The sequence below is a fragment of the Epinephelus fuscoguttatus genome, linkage group LG7 (assembly GCF_011397635.1).
Source record: "Epinephelus fuscoguttatus linkage group LG7, E.fuscoguttatus.final_Chr_v1".
Taxonomy (NCBI): Eukaryota; Metazoa; Chordata; class Actinopteri; order Perciformes; family Serranidae; genus Epinephelus; species Epinephelus fuscoguttatus.
In genome coordinates, this window is record NC_064758.1 from 18,959,447 (window position 1) to 18,978,784 (window position 19,338).

The 19,338-nt window shown below is 41.4% G+C and overlaps 2 protein-coding genes and 1 long non-coding RNA gene across 4 annotated transcripts in view; 2 read left to right on the plus strand and 1 right to left on the minus strand.

Moving 5' to 3' along the window:
* The first annotated feature begins 10 nt into the window (after positions 1 to 10).
* LOC125891723 (chymotrypsin-like elastase family member 2A) lies at positions 11 to 4,753 on the plus strand. Its single transcript, XM_049581192.1, has 8 exons — positions 11 to 318; positions 501 to 589; positions 1,043 to 1,140; positions 1,763 to 1,885; positions 2,758 to 2,894; positions 4,016 to 4,161; positions 4,341 to 4,493; positions 4,620 to 4,753. The coding sequence occupies exons 1-8, from the start codon at positions 279 to 281 to the stop codon at positions 4,635 to 4,637; spliced, it is 804 nt and encodes a 267-aa protein (XP_049437149.1). The 5' UTR covers positions 11 to 278; the 3' UTR covers positions 4,638 to 4,753.
* tmem51a (transmembrane protein 51a) lies at positions 4,370 to 17,605 on the minus strand. 2 transcript variants are annotated; one of them, XR_007449653.1, is made up of 4 exons: positions 17,399 to 17,605; positions 11,861 to 12,334; positions 9,327 to 10,191; positions 4,370 to 4,471 (listed from the first exon to the last, which is right to left on the minus strand). XR_007449653.1 is itself a non-coding variant. In XM_049581190.1 (3 exons), the coding sequence occupies exons 2-3, from the start codon at positions 12,283 to 12,285 to the stop codon at positions 9,777 to 9,779; spliced, it is 840 nt and encodes a 279-aa protein (XP_049437147.1). In that variant the 5' UTR covers positions 12,286 to 12,334; positions 17,399 to 17,605; the 3' UTR covers positions 5,025 to 9,776. The 2 variants fall into 2 exon arrangements, 1 of the variants encoding a protein (XP_049437147.1); XM_049581190.1 differs by lacking the exon at positions 4,370 to 4,471 and having other exon boundaries at positions 5,025 to 10,191.
* LOC125891727 (uncharacterized) overlaps positions 17,600 to 19,338 on the plus strand; it is a 30,721-nt gene continuing 28,982 nt past the window's right edge. The window contains exon 1 of the long non-coding RNA XR_007449654.1: positions 17,600 to 17,719. This is a non-coding gene — a long non-coding RNA (uncharacterized LOC125891727). The remainder of the gene's footprint in view (positions 17,720 to 19,338) is intronic.

Here is a 19,338-nt window from a genome sequence, read left to right on the forward strand (position 1 = left end):
CTTACTTTTATTTTGACAGATACATAATCTTTTGAGTTTAAACACTTAAATAGCAGAAAGAGATCCAATGTTCCCCAGTGGGAGTCGTAATGGGAAAATCCTGTCTCTAACCACATGCTGTGTTCTCAGTCTCCACTGCTGTTTGTTTGACTTTCTGCATGTGTCAGCCAGCTTTCTCAGGACAAGTCTATACGCTGGTTAGAAGTCGCTAACATACAGTATAAATACAAGCCTGTTCTTAACACAAAATTTAGGCACACACTACATACTCTACAGTCATGAGGAGTCTGGTGGTTCTCGCTTTTGTGTTAGCTAGCGGTAAGACACTTTCAGTCTTTATCACATCAGTAACTCATTTGCTGTAGTATAATCCAAGAGTACTAAGATTGCATTTTTTTTGAAAAACATTGTCAAAGCTTCACTGAATTTTGAAGGAATAAAACTCTTGTTGTTTTGTCTGGTGTGAAAATTCACAATACAAATTGCTAACCTCGTCCCAGCCTACGGATGTGGCGTTCCCACTTTCCCTCCCGTGCTGAGCAGGGTGGTGGCTGGAGATGATGCCAGGCCTCACAGCTGGCCCTGGCAGGTAAGGCCTGGTTTTAATGTGTAAAAATATGTTCATTCTGGCAACCACTGTACCACTACAGACAGAAAAGTGACAAATATTTCTATTTATTTACTCCCTGAATCTTCTTTTCTTTTTCTTTCTTTGTTACTGGTGCAAAAATCAAAAACAGTAGTGACTTTACAGGTACAGAAATGATATAATCACTGGGAAAAATGTCCAAGAACAGACAAATAAGGATGAAATAAAAGTAATAACAATTCTTATAATGACATCTTGCAGTTACATCTGGAGAATTTTTTAAAAATGGTATGCATGGATATTTGTCTGATTGTGAGTATGCAAGGGGGAAAATAAATAAAAAATGATGATAAATATATAACAAAATAGTCAGAACAATAATAATAAAATTTAAAAAACACTTAAAAAAAGAGTGTGTAGTGATGCAAACTTTCCTTACTCCACTCTGCTCAGATCTCTCTCCAGTCTGACAGCAGTGGGCGCTGGAAGCACGTCTGTGGAGGCACCCTCATCTCCTCTGACTGGGTCCTCACTGCTGCACACTGCATCAAGTATGTGTAACTCCACCCTGTCAATATGATCACAATTACAATACAGCATGTCCTTTTGAAAGGGCGGGAAGGCTGTGGTGAAGGTTTTTGAACATAGTTATTTATGGTTACATATATGGGTATTACTGGTTGCACTAGGGACACATCCGATTGTCAGTTTTGTTACATTTATGATCCACGTCAGTTTTATGTGACTAAGAACTTTGGCTGGTTGTCATCTATTTATACTGTGTGGTGATTCAATATTCCCAGCTCATGGGAGCAGTCATATGCCAAACCAAAGGTCTGTGCCAGGAAACTCTCCTCTACCCAAAAGGAAATGATGCGTTTTGCTCTTTATATGATGTTAGTTTGGGGAGTTCTTCAAGAATCAGCAGCAATAGCTACCATGCCTGAACAGCGGGAAAGAAAAAATTGGCATGTAGTTGTAGAAGTTCAAGAAGATTTTCTTCACACTAAAAACATTTTATAATCAGAAAAAATGTTTCCAGGAAGTGGGTGATCTCAAAGATTACCACTTTAATCAGTTAAAAACAGCCCTGTGTCCTAGGCAACCATGTATTACTTTCATGGGACGACTAAGCATTTACAATCCACCTACATGTCATCTGCCATCCCACAGTAACCGCTACAACTACAGAGTGGAGCTAGGGAAACACAGCCTGAAGACGAGTGAGGAGGGCTCTGTAGCTCTGAGGGCGGCCAAAATCATCACTCATGACGACTACAACATCATGCTCAGCCGGTAACAGCTCATTATCAACTCATGAGTCCATGTGAAGAGCAGAATCAGCAGGTGTAAGCAGAGTACTGGTGATCAGTTCACTGGTTTTCTTTGGAATAAGGAAGATGATGCAGCAAAGCATTACTTTAGTACAAACCATTTCTGTGAGGGTTCAAGTTTTGTTTTCTTCAGAAATGTTTGTGCAAATTCCCGTGAGATGTTATGTCACAGGCACTTGGAATTTTCACCAGTGATTGGCAGTTGTGTGCATATGCTGCTCAACAAATTTGACACCAATTGGCCAGATGGGGGCGCTGAAATTAGGGTCCAATAATGAAGTTTTGGAAAGGCCACACCCCTCACACCAAGTCAGATTGACTTGAAATTTGACACACAAGCTCTCAAAAAAGCCTAAAGAACCAATAAGGTCAGCCATTTTGAATAAAAAAACAAAACATTTTTGACATGTGAGGTGTGTAAAATTATTTTAAAATCGTTCAACAGGGGGCGCCACCAGTTCCAAACAACTGCATTGACCTTTCGCAAAATTTGACCATAAATCAATGACAGTTCATCAAAACATTACCAAACCTCATGGATATTTTCAACCAAGCAGTTGAAGCATGTCCCCAAAATATTTATACAACTGACCAATGGGAAGTGACAGTGTTGCCAAAGAAGAGCGTAGCCTGGAAGAGGTTTAGACGTTTATGAATAAGCATCTGTCCAACCGTCGTAAGACCTGTTGGTTATCATTAGTGTTGGTCTCGTTAACTGACCCTACCCAGCCTTCATGTTTTAATGGTCCATGCTGGCGTGAACCCCTGACTCACGACTATATTTTTGTTTGTCATTACTTCCTTATTGTGGGTTGATTGTTTTGCCTGTTGCAGTAACGACATTGCCCTGATCAAACTGTCTTCCCCCGTCACCTTCTCTGACACAATCATGACTGCCTGCGTCCCAGAACAGGGCGTCGTCCTGCCTCACGGTGCTCCGTGCTACATCACCGGCTGGGGTCGACTCACCAGTGAGTGAACACACCTCAACAGAATGACTCACTGTCAGTCTGCTTTACAAGTTTCCACTCTGGACTTGTGCATGTCCGCTTAGCGGTGTCTGTGCACCTGTCACTCAACCAGGAAAATTCACAACTATTAGTCAGTCAGAAAAATGTGACATGTACCCATCATTTGACATAATTTGTTTGTTAAAAGAAATAAAGAAGAGTTTTTTGTAAAAGAAAATACATGACCAAGGGCTGGAGGACGATACAATGCATTCATGGGTCCGCATAGCATAAGTGAATTCCCCTATGAGATAAATAACGACCAAAATAAATTTGAGTCCACAATTGGCTATCCACGTAGGCTATACATCAAAGAATAGAAACACTATTGTTTCACCCAGATCCTCTTAAAACAATAGCTTTAGTTCAAGGGAATGTGCTGCACTGCTGTGCAGTCACACTTGACTGAGGTAATAGTTTCACCTTAACAACCAGGGTGAACCTTGTTTTTAAAATGGTACACTCACAGTTTAGTCATGTGGGCTTGATCTATCAATAAAAATGAGACACAGACCACACTTTTTATTTTTTTAATATTAGGTTCAACAGACTTGATTTCGCTCTGCTTACTGCCTCTGACGCAGATGTGGCAAAATCTGATAAATAGCCTGGTTTGCAGCCCTCTTATCAGTCAAAGAGATAAACATGTGTGACTGTGACTGTGAGCTTCCGGTATTTAACTAGAATTTAGGAGCCTACACACCATTCTTGCACCTTTGGACTGTGTTAACGCTCAGTTAGAAATTGCAGCACAGAGGAAAGTTTGTGAGTGCTAGAGCTATCTGTGAAGTGCTACACACAACTATAAATGGTAGTGTGTGTAATCCACCATATTCAATTGCTACACACAACTATAAATGGTACTGAGTGTAATTCAGCATATTCAATGTAGCACATTTGCAGCCAAATGGCTCCAGGGGCATCCCATGTACACTAGTTTTTGTAATAAACTCTCTACCCTGCACACCATCTGTAACAGCAAAGAGTATCTCCCTCCAGCACCCCACCTGTCCCCCTGGGTGAACCTCCGTCAGAGCAAAATCTTGTGTCTTACCCAAGTTAAGCCTGTCTCTTCCCCACAGCCAGCGGCCCTGCAGCTGACATCCTGCAGCAGGCTCTCCTGCCAGTGGTTGGCCACAATATCTGCTCACAGCCCGACTGGTGGTACGTCCTGGCAACAGACGAGATGGTCTGTGCTGGAGGTGATGGCATCACTGCTGGCTGTAGTGTAAGTTCATACCAGGAAATGTTAGCTCAAGGGGCAACAGTAATGAATTACATCAACTGTAAAATTTACTTCCAGCACAAGATAAAAGGCCTTTAACTTTGAAATTGTGGAAAAGGAATCACTTCCTTGATGTCTGTATATAAGCTGCTATAGCTAATACTGTGTGTGCTGACCTGCAGGGAGACTCTGGGGGCCCCCTGAATTGCCAGAACCCTGATGGCTCCTGGGAGGTCCACGGCGTGGTGAGCTTCGGTTCTGGTCAGGGCTGCAACGTCCTCCAGAAGCCCACCGTCTTCACACAAGTCAGCTCCTACATCAAATGGATCAACACAGTGAGGAACATACTCATTTTGCGATGACCTTGCCAGTATAAACAATACAAACTGAAGGCAACAAAGCCTCGGCTCTCAAAAACAGGAAGTGTATTATAATTGTGTTTTCTATTGTTCACTCTGCAGGTTATGGCCCGCTACTGAAGAGGCTGTTCGAGTGCTTTGGTCAGCAATAAGAACATCTATGACTTAAAGCGTGTTGTGTCATTTGTTGCTACTGCAAAGTAAAATAAAAAATGCTGTTTATCAGTGTCAACAAATGTTTGTTTGTTAATGTAAAGCTTAAGTGCTGTCCATGACCTGGAAAAACAAGAAGCCCTTTTTTAAGATGGCCATGCAGGGCCTTGACAACTAAATGGCATCCAGATTTTTTTCTCACTTTCAGTACAGTAGCTGCATATTAACCAAGCACTGGTGAACAGTAACAAAGTTAGAAAACAGGGATGTCCAAATGTTCAGGGGGTTATGGTGCACAAGTCAACATGGAATTACAGTACACACACAGCAAAATACACTCCTTAAACACTGGGGTTAATTAACAAATACTTCCTTTTATTTCTCATAAAATATTCATGAGATAAATTTGTTTTTACTCTTCAGAGACAAAAAATAATTTTCCACAAACAAATTAAAACTACCATAGAAAAGCACATTTTCACAGTAAATATAAAAGAAATGAAGATTTCAGTAATAAAAAAGCAATAATAAATGAACAAACAGCAAACTTGTGCTTCGGGCACTCGTCTAAGTAAAACAGAAAGTGACAGCTAAATCACAACACTCATTCCATCAATGTAAAACATTTCGACTATGTAGTAATAAAATCAATCGTGTAGTTAAACTGGTACTGTGCAAATGAGGTACGATGACTATGTTTGCAGTACTGAACATGACAAAAACAAAGATTTTAATAGGCTGCATGGCGAGTTTCCACTTTGAAAATAAATCAGAGAAATGTAGATGTTGAAATGTTGGATTTAAAAACCTGAAGTGCCACAATGACCTTGTTGCCTCTTGCATGACAGTGACAGAGGAAGTTTTATTAGGAGTTTTATTTCAACACAGTGAGAAGCGGGATGACGAAGTCATTAATGAAAAGAGGAAAAAAAACTTGTGCAACTTAATGTTCAACTGAATGACTGGTATTTGGCTTCAGCTGTTCATATCAAAACAAATCTACCCTGAAGAAGAAAAAGACAGGTATTGATAAAATAATGCACGGTAATGGAGCTCAAACCAGCTCTCTGCACATCTGTCTTCTCTCTTGTGCTCATTCTCTGCATACTTCTAAGTGAACACAGGGCTGCAAGTCAAGCTGTGGTTGGAGGAATGGTGATGAGCAAGCCAGTGAGCAATAGTTGCTGTTGTTTTGGCGCAGCTGCACAGTCAAAGAGTCTTTCTGTTGGTCATCTCGAGCAAAAACAAGCCCAGATTGAAGCGGAGGCTACTGCCTTCACAGCTCAACAGTGTTCACCATGGCTACGGGGGGGGAAGGCTTTCAACTATTCACATGAGATCCTTCCATTATGCTATCACATACTTCCTCCTCTACCCGCTGTTTGCGGGAGTACAGGCAACACTTCATTGGAATACCAACATTAGAGCTCAGGTTCAGTCATACAATGTCAGTGAAAGCAGTGATGGTGTGAAAACAAAGGCACTTAACTTTACTTCAGCGTGTACAACTGCTGCAATCAGTTAGCATTAGCACTCCTTAAAGACTCCATGAGGTGAGACTGTCAACTTCCCACAAAATAGTTTCTTCCTAATAAGTTCATTCATTCATCTTCTAACTGCTTCATCCTCTTGGGGGTCCCAGGGGGGCTGGAACCTATCCCAGCTGATGTCGGGTGAGAGGCAGGGTACACCCTGGACAGGTCGCCAGACTATCACAGGGCTGACACATAGAGACAAACAACCATTCACACTCACATTCACACCTACGGACAATTTAGAGTTATCAATTAACCTAGTCCCCAATCTGCATGTCTTTGGACTGTGGGAGGAAGCCGGAGCGCCTGGAGAGAGCCCACGCTGACACGGGGAGAGCATGCGGGCTCTGCACGGGGGGACTCCCTCGCCCGGGATCGAGCCGGCAACCCTCTTGCTGTGAGGCGACAGTGCTAACCACCACACCACCGTGCCGCCCCCTCCTAATAAGTTATTTCTCTTAAAAAGCAACCTAATGATGACCATTGATACTGTACTAGTAGGTATAAATATACATTTTATGCATTAAATCCTTAACAGAGCACCCTCTTGTAGAGAGGCCAAGACCCTCCATGTCTGGTGGACAACCATGGGACCTAAACTCAGAAAAAAATATGTACAGTAGTCAATGAGAAGAGACAATTAATTTTTGATCCCCTCAAAATGTCAAGAAAGAAAGTCAAGAAAGTTGCAGTTTGTTCTGAAACTGTAAAAGTATACGTTAAAATGCGTATTTAGGAAGACTACACAAGTCACGTAGGTAACGTCATACTTTCTCTCTCGCTGTGTTTTGTACGACATGAACTCACACGAGAAACAGGACTTGCTCCCAGCTGAAAAAAAGGCCAAGGGTCACCAGATTAAACACATCAAGCAAGATAACATTATGTTTTGTGCTTGAAACATAGCTATGTTAGCTAGCTAGCTGGCTAGCAGGCGTTGGTGACATGTATATTATGCGATAAAAAAAGATGTAGTCTAGTTCACTGAACAGTTTCACACAAAACCAAAATGTACTACCAGAAACTGCGACTTTCTTGATTTGAAAAAACATGTTGTTATTCAACATGTGTTATTCATGGCACAATTCAAACTGGATTTTTTTTTTCTTGTCTCTCGCCTTTAACAACTGTACATAGTTTCCAAATTAAGGTCCCGTACAAAGGATGGGCTTTGCCTCTCTATTCTCTACCTAACTGACAGCCAGCTAGTTTACACTTTTGAATAGCTGTTTGGTCGTATGTTCACAACTGACTCCAGAGCTAATTGTTCAGTTTTTAGCACAGACTGTATGGTCGTCTAATGTGAGCATGCTGCCTGCCTGGCGCCAAATGGTCGTCTAATGTGAGCATGCTGCCTGCCTGGCACCAAAGGAGGGAGGGAGGGAGGGAGGTAGGGAGGTAGGTAGGTAGGTAGGTAGGTAAAGTAAAGATACTAACTTAAGGCACATTTAATAAAACAACTAACCACAGAAATTCAGTGATTTTAGCCCATGTCCTGCTTAGTAAAGAAATACCCACAACTTTAAAGGGATAGTTTGGGTTTTTTTTAAATTAGGTTGTATGGGGTACTTATCTATAGACAGTGTATTAATACACTAGATAGTGGTTAGCATGCCCCGAGTTTGGAGAAGCAGGAAGGAGTACTGACACAGAAGCTAAGCAATGTACTGCTGTGGACAGGGTCAGCAGCTTACCTTATTTAAGCCACCTAAAAAAAAATCAATACCAGTTTAAGTGTACGCTATATTTAAAAATATTTTAACCATGTTACCCCACCCTCAGACAGTGAATTCTGATGGGGAACTGAAGCCGTTACATCACTCTCTTCAAAGCCAGACCCCGCTGACAAAAACAGTAATTTAACATTGCTGAAGACAGGAAGTGCTGGTCAAGCAACATAAAAAAAATAGTGTTTGAGCATATGCTACATTGAAAGTATTTTCACTGCTGTACTTTGCTGGAGACAGATGGGTAAGCCGTTAAAGTAATCTATTCCCCAACGATGATCTTAGTTCGCAGAACACAGGAGCTGCTGGTCCAGCTGCCTTGATCTGTTAGTTAGCTTGTGTTACTGTTTGACTTTGGTGAATCCAAACTACCCCCTTTAAATGGCAAAGTCACACAATAAAACAAAGACAATAACTGATCGAGGTATCAGCAGCTCCTGTGTTCAGCAAGATTAAATCACTGTTTTTCTTAATGGAGTCTGGATTTGAAGATGGATTTGATTTGTTTGACTGAAAACAAAGGGGTGAAAATATTCTAAATTAAGTGTACACTTGATTGTTTTGGGTGGGTCTCCAAACTGGGGACATACCAACTGACATCTACTGTGTGTAATACACTGACTATGGATAAGTACCTCAAACAACCCCAATTCAAACGACCTGAATTATCCCTTTAACCTCGTGAACAGCTGTTTCATTTTGGCCTTCCGTTCATTCCACCAGACTTTGTACTGCGTAGGGTTTTGTCTTTCTAAGGAGAAACATAAAACTTGGCTTTTCTCTTAAATATGCTGCTGTACTGGATGGTAACATTTGAGTGACTTGATACTTCTAAGATAAAACAAGTGACACTTTGTTGGCATTCAACAATTTCAACTCCCATTGGGGTTTGGTAGAGTGCCTGTTGCTAAGAGTCATGGGAGCTGTAGCTGATAAATTCCAACAAAGCTCTGTTTTATCATGGTTACAAGTAGACAATTCTTAAATGGTGCTGTCCAGTGGTCACCCAGTGCCATGTTTCAGCTTTTCAAGGAGACCGATAAAGAAAGCCATCTGACGCAAAGCTAATATGGAAGCAGGGAGGGACTTCAGCAGTAGCCTCTCTCCAACACTGAGCAGCATTTACCAGAATAGTTGCTTATTTGCTGTAGAGCTCTAGAAGACCCGGAGGGACTATGTTGTTGACAGTGAGGGAGAGTGTCTGTGCATACCACAGCAGGTCAGGCCAGCTAAGCACATACAATGCTCAGTCACACACCATGAAGCCTACATTTGGTCAACCACTGGCAATAGTAATCCAAAGCCTCCCAGGGTGAGACACAGCCCAAGCAGCAGCTACTTTACAAAATGAGCGCCCTGCATGTATCTACTTAAGTGTGCACACAAATCCTCACCATAACCAGTCAGTGGTGTCCCGTGATGACAGTCAGTGCAGAGTGGAGAACATTAACATAATGCAAAATGGAAAATGACTGAGATAAAGGAAAACTGCCTTTGGTGTTTGCTTTTAATCCAATGTGCCACCGCGTGACAGAATCAGTCAAACTGTGAAGAAGGCTCCAGTAACTGTGTCCATTACTATCGGTCCGTATCTGTTTCAGAGATCCAAAATTTAAAAAAGGTTTCTGTATTTCATGATTTGGAGCGATGTGGCACAAGAGAAGAGTTAGAACAGATGCTGTATTTTCTAAAAAAAAAAAAATACAAAGTGCCTCTGAGAATGTTCTGCAAGAAAGGCCATCTTCAAGTCTTAAAACCACAGATCCAGATCCAGATCCATGACAGGTGATCATGGAGGACTCCAGGAGTTTCAGTAGATTGTTTTAAACACCATCAGCTTGATCTCAGATCGGAGGGACTTTATCCTCATACTGCGGCGGAGGGGTGAGTGGCTCTATACTGAATCCAGCCGGCGGCTGAGAGTTATCAGTGTTTTTCATGTGCAGCTTCTCTGATTTAATCCTGCGGATCTTGATAGGGAGGAGCTTGCGGGTGTTTTTCCCAGCTCTGCGATTTGATGTGGAAGCAGCAGCACTGGGAGCTGTGGGAGCACTGGAAGCTGGAGCAGGCTGTGCTCCGGTTGGTGTGACCTCTGGCCCCTCGAATTCATACTGTACACCATCAACTTGGACAAGGTCATCGTAGGAAGGTAGCTGGGAGGTGCTTGGGCGAAGGTTGCTCTGACGGACAGGGTACTGGCCACTGCCTACTGCCTCTTCATAGCTAGGTACAGCGTAGCGTTGGGCTTGTTCCTCAGCACTGCAGACATTTAGAGACACATAAAGACATGAATGACACACATCAACATGTTTATGTAATCATTATGTGTACTCTGCTAGGTCCTGTACTGGAGTGCTGCAAAAATGAGTCCTGTAAACAAGTTTGCACTTTTACAATACTGGTTCCCTCGTCTCAAAGTCAGTGGAGTTTTTGAATGGGTTTTTGGTTAAGACAAGCTTAAGAGATTTTCACGTTTTGTTCCACAAAACCGATTTACTCACAAATCCACCTTTACAGCCTTGTTGATTTTGTACTCCTGCTACAATTTTTTGGGTCGTCTATGAAAAAGAATGTGAAACTGGCAAATGACACAGCCATGACCACCAGCAAAGATAAGGTCACACTAACAGGAAAGGCTTTTGTAGAAGAGCTCAGTGTGCAAAAGTCAAATTACAAGTTGAAGGTAGGGCTGGGGGACATAGTGAAAATCAAATATCACAGTGCGATGATATTGTATGTATGTATGTATGCGTTGTACTGGTGCTTCCACAAAATATTTACACAATGAGATTTTTGATAAATAATCATCAGCAATGTGGAGATAATGACTAAATGAGCAAAAGCTACAGTCTGGTGCAGCCTTTACAATACGGAAAAGACAACATTTACGACATTATGATATCCACAATCTCATTTGACATCTAGCCTTTTTTCATGATATTGATATATTGGCCAGCCTTAGCTTTGTGATTGTGACACTGAAGTCATGCAACCATGGTGTAGTTTGTTTATAGCTTAACACTGGCTTTGTAGCTCTAGTGATTGCATTTATGCTTCAAAAATTATAAAAGTGATATTCATTTGTGAAGATTATCTTGCTGAATAGAACGTGCAAGTATCATAAACTTTGCCACGGATCTTATTTGCTGCAATAATGCAAAATCCCATCTGCTTTTTGTCAAAAGGAACAAACAAAATATTAACTTCTGGTTTGGCCTACAATAAAATATCATCCCTGCAGCACTCTATATATAATTGTTATTCTCAAATGTGTCATGTTAAATGTAGAGCATATTGCCTGTTTGACTATAAATCACTCTCTGTGATTTATAGTCAAATATGTGCTAGCTCTCACAAAATATTCAAGATGTGACAGCCTGACATCGAACAGCATGGACTTGACGAGCTGTGATGTCAGTATATATATGTATATATATGTATGTATATATATATATATATATATATATATATATATATATATGTATGTATATGTATATATATATATATATATATATATATACACACACACGTACATATGTAAAAAAGCAAACATGGTTGTTACTAAATGGAAAATTGTTAGCTTCTTGAATTAAAAATGTTCTCAGAACTTTTAATAGGCATATGGCCTCTGTAACTTGACAAGAAGAAAGCCAGATACAGTTTTAATGGATTATCCATCTAATCACTGATTTTTATAATACACTGAAAATAAGTAATTTTGCTCATATAACAGAGAGAAGATGTATAATCTGTTGAGAATTTTTTTTGAGCAAACAAAATAAACCACCATTTTTTCAAACATGCACAAAATAATTAGTTTACCTGATCTTATTCATTTTCTGCTCAATGACATAACAATAAAAATCAGTTTGTCAGTTTGATCAAAGGTCCAAATCCTGTTTAGCCAGAAAGCCATGATTGGACTCACGTTTCTCTGTCTTCCTGCTGCCGAGCTGCCTCTGCTCCTTGGTTCTGCCTCTCCAGGAGCCTCTGCTGCTCCCGCTGCTTGTTCCTCATTCCCAGACACAAGGACAGCAGCAGCATGGCCACCCCAGATCCCACCAAGACAAAGGCCACAGAGGACGCTTTATGTTTCCTGTCACCGGTATCACCCACTCCACCCGAACTGCCGCTGCTGCTGCTGCTGCTATTACCAGCCGCGTCAGCAGGTACCACGCTCCACACAATCATCACGATACCGAGGGCGACAAGCCCCACCCCCAGAGCACATAATGCATACTGGGAACCTGAGTTTCCACTGCTTTCACTGCTGCTGTTGTTGTTGTGGTTGTTGGTGCCAGTGCCTCCTGCTCTGTCAAGGGGGCTTGGTGGTCCAGCCACACTAGAACGCATCTTATCAGTCCCTTAACTTCAGTCAAACAAGCTCCAGTGAGGTCAAAAGCTGTAGAGAGAAAAGCACATGAGGTCAGACAAAAACTGAAAAACCTATATCAGAATGTCACAGAAAACAAACCAAAAAATCGAAATGTGTAACATCATTCCTGGTCTGTCTGTAAAATACCACTCACACTGAAAAGACACACACAATAAGCCTCCTTACTCCTCTGACATTTATCTATATCTGAAGTGGTGTGGCTCTCTCGAGTCAGAGCTAACCTGTCAAATAAAGATGCTGCTGCCTCTCAGAGATTTGTTCTTTATGAGAGGCCAAACCCATTTCTCCAATTTCATTGGAGTAAAAATACCTCTGCAGATCCTTCTGTGAATGGGTGTGTTACACAGTAAATATTTACAGCAGACTGGCCTTTCAACGTCACTAGTTACCCATTGTCAAAGGTTTGCTTTGTAACTTTATTCTTCCATCTTTAAAATCTTACATTGATCAAACATTAAAAGAAATATGATTAATCTAGGGGCGGCACGGTGGTGTGGTGGTTAGCACTCTCGCCTCACAGCAAGAGGGTTGCCGGTTCAAATCCGGGCTTGGGAGCCCTTCTGTGCAGAGTTTGCATGTTCTCCCCGTGTCAGCGTGGGTTCTCTCCGGGCACTCCGGCTTCCTCCCACAGTCCAAAGACATGCAGATTGGGGACTAGGTTAATTGGTAACTCTAAATTGTCCATGAGTGTTAATGTGAGTGTGAGTGGCTGTCTGTCTCTATGTGTCAGCCCTTCAATAGTCTGGTGACCTGTCCAGGGTGTACCCTGCCTCTTGCCCGATGTCAGCTGGGATAGGCTCCAGCCCCCCCGCGACCCTCAAGAGGATGAAGCGGTTAGAAGATGATTAATCTAGCATTAATTTAAAGTGGACATTGTTGACTTGGTTTTTTGATTCATGCAGGATTGTTGGTTATTGTTTGTGAACACACTCATCAGTAAAAGTGAAAGTAAAAGTCAACCCAAGATTAAGTCTCATTTGGTGTTTCATTTCATTCATTCCCTTTGCGTTTGTTGGTGTTGTGTCTCTCGGATGCCTGCTGCTTATGGTCTGGAAGCTAGTCTGAACCTTTTTTGAAAACCTGACTTCACCTGTGCTGTGTGGGGGACACGCCCATAAACATCTCAAACATAGAAAATAAGAAAATAATCCAGGCAGAGGATAGAGGAGTCTGCAGAAATATACACCAAGTGGGTGAGCGGGTCATAAGTGATGACTGAGAGGAACTACTTCTGTATGAGTCTTGCATAATATATCTTTAAATTTTTATTATGATGTAAATGTCCAGTGTTTCCCCTACCATTATATTAGGGGGGTGCCTCCTACGCCTGTACGCATTTATTTCTTATAAAACAAATGTTTGTTTTATGGACATGTCTATGAACTGTTTTGTGGCCCTGCCTGAACCTGAGCATTCGTAAGACCTTAAAAAACAATGGTCTTTCCCCATCCAAGTGGATAAATGACCCAACACGATGTCAAGATATTGCTAATCCAATCATCTATACATATTTGATTCAATCACCAGCTATCATTGGGCTCAGTGTTGTCTGTAAATACACAGCCTGTTAACAAACAACTGTTTGATCTAGGCTGAGATTCAGTCAGAAACGCCAGTCTGGTGCTGCTACACTGAATGAGTCAGTCTGACTGTACTGCAGCCGTCTCCCACTCAAGTTAGCTGTCTATCAGAAGTTACTGTGAGCAGCAGCATTCACTACACTGATAGAGACTAGTCATCTAAACGTGCCTCAAATCTCAGTGTGAAAGCCTTGGTTAACACAAAGGCCTCCTTATGTGACAGTGGTCTATGCCTTGGAGACAAAGCCTTTCTATCTTCTATCTTTAAGGACATGGCAGGGGAGCAAACCGAACATTAATATTTTGGGATTTACCGTTGGTGCCACTAACACAACAAGTCAGCATATTTTTCCCCAAATGAGGGTGTGGTGATTAAAGCCTGCTCTGGATGACATATTGCCAGTTTGATGCATGCAACTCTGTCTGCCACTGGGTTAATGAAGGCCCAGTTAATGTCAAAAAGAAAGTGTGTCAACAACTGCCAGGAAGGGGGCAGCACTTTAGTTTTCCACAGTAGGTATCAGTAGCTATTATGAAAGATTGCTTTTAGATTCCTTGCAACATATACCTGGAATGAACTGCAGTGTACTTTGAAGCTTGATACTCTGGTTCCAATGCGTCAATTCAGAAATCTAGTCTAGTACACATATATATTTATATTGTGCTACATTGCACTTTTTAAATTGATAGTTTTATTCTATGTTGCTATTTGTGTACTCAGGTCTCTCTCTTGAAAATGAGATCTCCATCTCAACACGACCTACCTGATTAAATATATATATATATATATATATATATATATATATATATATATATATATATATATATATATATATATATATATATGTACAGTACAGGCCAAAAGTTTGGACACACCTTCTCATTCAATGCGTTTTCTTTATTTTCATGACTATTTACATTGTAGATTCTCACTGAAGGCATCAAAACTATGAATGAACACATGTGGAGTTATGTACTTAACAAAAAAAGGTGAAATAACTGAAAACATGTTTTATATTCTAGTTTCTTCAAAATAGCCACCTTTTGCTTTTGGGGTTTTTGGTTTGGGGTGAGCTGGACCGCAGAGTGAAGGCAAAGGGGCCAACAAGTGCTAAACACCTCCGGGAACTCCTTCAAGACTGTTGGAAAACCATTTCAGGTGACTACCTCTTGAAGCTCATCGAGAGAATGCCAAGAGTGTGCAAAGCAGTAATCAGAGCAAAGGGTGGCTATTTTGAAGAAACTAGAATATAAAACATGTTTTCAGTTATTTCACCTTTTTTAGTTAAGTACATAACTCCACATGTGTTCATTCATAGTTTTGATGCCTTCAGTGAGAATCTACAATGTAAATAGTCATGAAAATAAAGAAAACGCATTGAATGAGAAGGTGTGTCCAAACTTTTGGCCTGTACTGTATATATATGTATTTATTTATTTATATGATATATATTACGCATCACGACACATAAGTCCATCCATCCATCTTCTAACCACTTATCCTCTTGAGGGTCGTGGGGGGGCTGGAGTCTATCCCAGCTGACATTGGGTGAGAGGCAGGGTACACCCTGGACAGGTCACCAGACTATTGAAGGGCTGACACATAGAGACAGACAACCATTCACGCTCACATTCAAACCTACGGACAATTTAGAGTCACCAACTGACCTATCCCCAACCTGCATGTCTTTGGACTGTGGGAGGAAGCCGGAGTACCTGGAGAAAACCCACGCTGACACAGGGAGAACATGCAGACTCCACACAGAAGGGCTCCCACACCCAGGATCGAATCGATATTGATACATAAGTCCTGATACATAAGTCACGATACAATATTATGGCGATTTTACTCCTGCTGCGATATGCTGAATATTGCGATAAAATATATTGCGATTTATTCCCTTTTACTCAACTGCAACTTATGTCCCAAAAGGAAAATTTTGTTGACATACATAAACAGTTCTATCCAGTAAAAAAAAGTAGTTAGTCTGCTCATCTCACATCAGTAATTCTTATTGCAGCAAAATGTATCTAGTGGACTGAAAAAGCAACTGATTGTTTCCAACAGGCTACTGAAAGTTGAATTTATATTTATATTAATAATTTATATATATTTTTTGAAAATTCATACTTGGTGTGTGATGATACGATACTGCCACACAAAAATATTGCGATACAATGCAGTATGGATTTCCCCCCACCCCTAGGAGCTATCACCAGTTACCATAGAGTATGAGTGTCAGTTCTCTTCAGTCACTATCCACAGTAGCAGAAATGGTGGACAGTGGAACAACTAAAGTAGCTGTGGAAACTGTGGTAGGCTCTGAAGAAAACAGAAAGTGATCGAGTTGTCTTCGTGTCAGCGCCCCTACAATAATACCACTTGGAAACGCTGGAGGCGAAAAGTTTAAAAGTTTTCTGTTTCTACTTTCACTGTTGCACACAGTGAAATGATTCTCTAAGATGCAGTGAGCATGAGCAGTCAGCATACTTGCACATCTACTGCATACTTAGTACACTGATCACTGATCACAAGACCACCCTGCAGTGTGACTAATTTATCTTTGCTACATCAGTCTTATGGGGACTGCTGGGAACTGCAAATGACAGTCAGAAAGAAAGAAAGAAATTAACTATCTATATGTGTATACATAACCTCTATAGCTCTGCATGAATACAGCCACAAAGTATGTTTGTGTACTCTGCAAACGTGCCCAGACCTGCTGGGAGTGAGGGGGTTTGTCTGAAATACTAAAGAATGCATGGCATGAGACTGTATTAAGCTCATCATGGCAGCTGGGCACATACAAACTGGACTCTTCATATTAGACTGCACACACACGCCTGTTGAGCACTCCAGAGTAACATTCACATGAAGATGTTACACGTTATGGGCTGGTGTGGGGCGTGTTACAGTCTAGCCTGAGGGTTATTATTTCACCACATGACAGGCTTTACAGTAAAGACACTGATATTCCCGCTCATAAAACCATTATTCACACACACACACACACACACACACACACACACACACACACACACACACACACAGCTCTGTACAGCATGTGGTGTGTGTGTGTGATCTGGTGTGTGTGAGGAGGGGTTTTCGGCAAAGTCGGAAATAACTCTGCAGCCAACTGTTTCTAAAATGACTCTTTGTTTGATAAACAGTGCAGCTCGTTACATGTACCAGATATCTGTGTGTGTGTGTGTGTGTGTGTGTGTGTGTGTGTGTGTGTGTGTGTAAGGTTAGACTCTGTTTAAACTCCCACATTAACCGTGTTTACCGTTGTTTCGCTAACACACACGGTGCAGGGTCTGTCGCTCGAACACACTGGGCGGGTTGCTTACGTTGTCCACAGCAGGATACCTAAACGCAGCGCAACGAAAACTTTCCAGAAGCTTTAAAAACTGAAGTGAAGCTTTTACTAACATTTCAGCGACACAACTGAATAACTCCAGTATACCAGTATATCGGCTTTACACTCACCTTTGCATCTTTCGGACAATAACCAACTCCTGGCCTCTTCTTCTTCTTCTTCTTCTTCTCAGAGCCGGGTGGTGTTGCGTTCAATGTCAAACTGTGCCGACTCAGACAGACAGGAGTGTATGTGGCACAATTTGGGGACAAACAGCGTTTCTGGGTCAGGAGGAACTTTCCCTATGAGACGGATGGGCCCAGACAGACAGAGGCAGAGCAGCAGGAGGAGGAAGAGGAGGAGGAAGAGGAGGAGGAAGGAGGGGGCTCACTGCTGCACTTCCAGTTTCATTAACCCTTTCACTCTCGGCTTTGTTGACAGATGGAGAGAAGGTATGTGGGCAAATATTTTTGGTATTTCTGCTTATTTCATCGCAGCCCAACTGTCTTCAGCGACCAGCATCTTTTTGCAGTGAGTTTGATTTAAGTGTACTGGACCCTTTTATGTTTGCTGTGGTGTAAACTGCCTGGAACATACAAAACAATCAAGATCTTTATCTTGTGACCAAGAAAAAATGCTTCAGGATATTCTAGCGACTTTTCTGTGAAGAACTTTGTAATTTAGCACTAAATGTATGCAAAATAGCCACATAGTGCATATCCAATTAAAGGGGAACTACGCCCATTTTGAAACTTACATGTACATTGTACACATACATGTTATTCCTATGGTCTCAGACAGTCCAAAAATATTTTAAGGGGTGTCACACAAGAGGCAGTCCCAAAACATTCTGACCCCTACCTCATCACATTTGTATCTTTGGTCATGGATCATCCATGTCCAGATACAACCTGAAAGGTACCGTGGGTGTTGGTTGTTGACGTTCTGGGACACTGTGTCAAGTTCTGCCTGTCACATGCATTTCTGTTTTCAAAATAAATGTCCGTTTTCACAGGCAATTTACCATTTACATACAGTCTCTTTCAAAATAAATGCACTTTGTCAGTACAACAAATTGACAACTATGGTTAGGTTTAGGAAAAAAGAACAGGGTTTGGCTTTATAATCTCACAGGAAGCTAACACCCCTCTCTCAGGTGAAAGTCTGTTTGTTGGACCCATCCACCACCCCTCCCACTTGCCTTACTGAGACTTTCGCTGCCTTAACTTTCCCTCTTTTCTGCCACGTTTCCCCCAGAACACTGATAAACTATAACGGCGACTGGCTGCATATCATGTCGACGTTAAAGGATAGCTTTTTTCGTCAGTGTCTGACGCCACAAACACCGGATTTCAATGACTTCGGATTGAGGCCGGGTTGGCATTGCCCTTGTACTGAATACTTACTTGTAAAACTTCAATCAAAAGCCTTGTCCCAGTTAAACACCCCTTATACAACCCTGCTGTGGCGACACATCTGACAAATAATGGCCTGTCTCAATTAGACACCTGGTCAAGTTTTTTTTTTAAATAGAGGTTCTTCAGATGTATAAAACTAGGTTATTGGCTACCTCAAATTATGTGTCCATTCCTTGATTACCCTGTAAGTTATACATTTCTTTTAGTCCATAAGGATCTTCAGATTGAAAGAATCAAAAGGGCTTTTCTTAAAAATGAATCCAAGTTGTGGGTATTGTTTTAACAGGATACAGTGGTGTTGTGTTGGTATGCTGGGTGTCGTAACTGTCTATCTCTCTCTGACGCTCTGTCTGTCTGAGCTAGATCAAATTAATGAAATTAAATTGATATATTATCTGAAGCCTAATTTTTATAGGCTACATGTAATAGTCATACTGGTTTAAATAGACAATTTGATTATATTTCTTTGCTTTTCTTTGAACTTTGCTGATTAACAGTTTTGTGTGAAAGGAATTAAAGGCCTGTTCCTTTTAGACACCTGTCCCAAATACAGGTCCGTTGATTTCAGTGATTTAAGCAAATAATAGCACAGGCTATGTCTCTCGTCCTGTAGAGGGGACCCTGCTCAGTTGCTCATTTGTTAAAGGGATTTT

Bases quoted from the DNA above. Each gene is read 5' to 3' on its own strand.
- tmem51a (XM_049581190.1), bottom strand. From the start codon at position 12,285: ATGCGTTCTAGTGTGGCTGGACCACCAAGCCCCCTTGACAGAGCAGGA. The intron at 10,192-11,860 runs GTGAGTCCAATC...AAATGTCTGCAG, and splicing joins CAGCAGGAAGACAGAGAAAC to TGCTGAGGAACAAGCCCAAC.
- LOC125891723 (XM_049581192.1), top strand. From the start codon at position 279: ATGAGGAGTCTGGTGGTTCTCGCTTTTGTGTTAGCTAGCG. The intron at 1,886-2,757 runs GTAACAGCTCAT...TGCCTGTTGCAG, and splicing joins TACAACATCATGCTCAGCCG to TAACGACATTGCCCTGATCA. The intron at 2,895-4,015 runs GTGAGTGAACAC...TCTTCCCCACAG, and splicing joins CGGCTGGGGTCGACTCACCA to CCAGCGGCCCTGCAGCTGAC.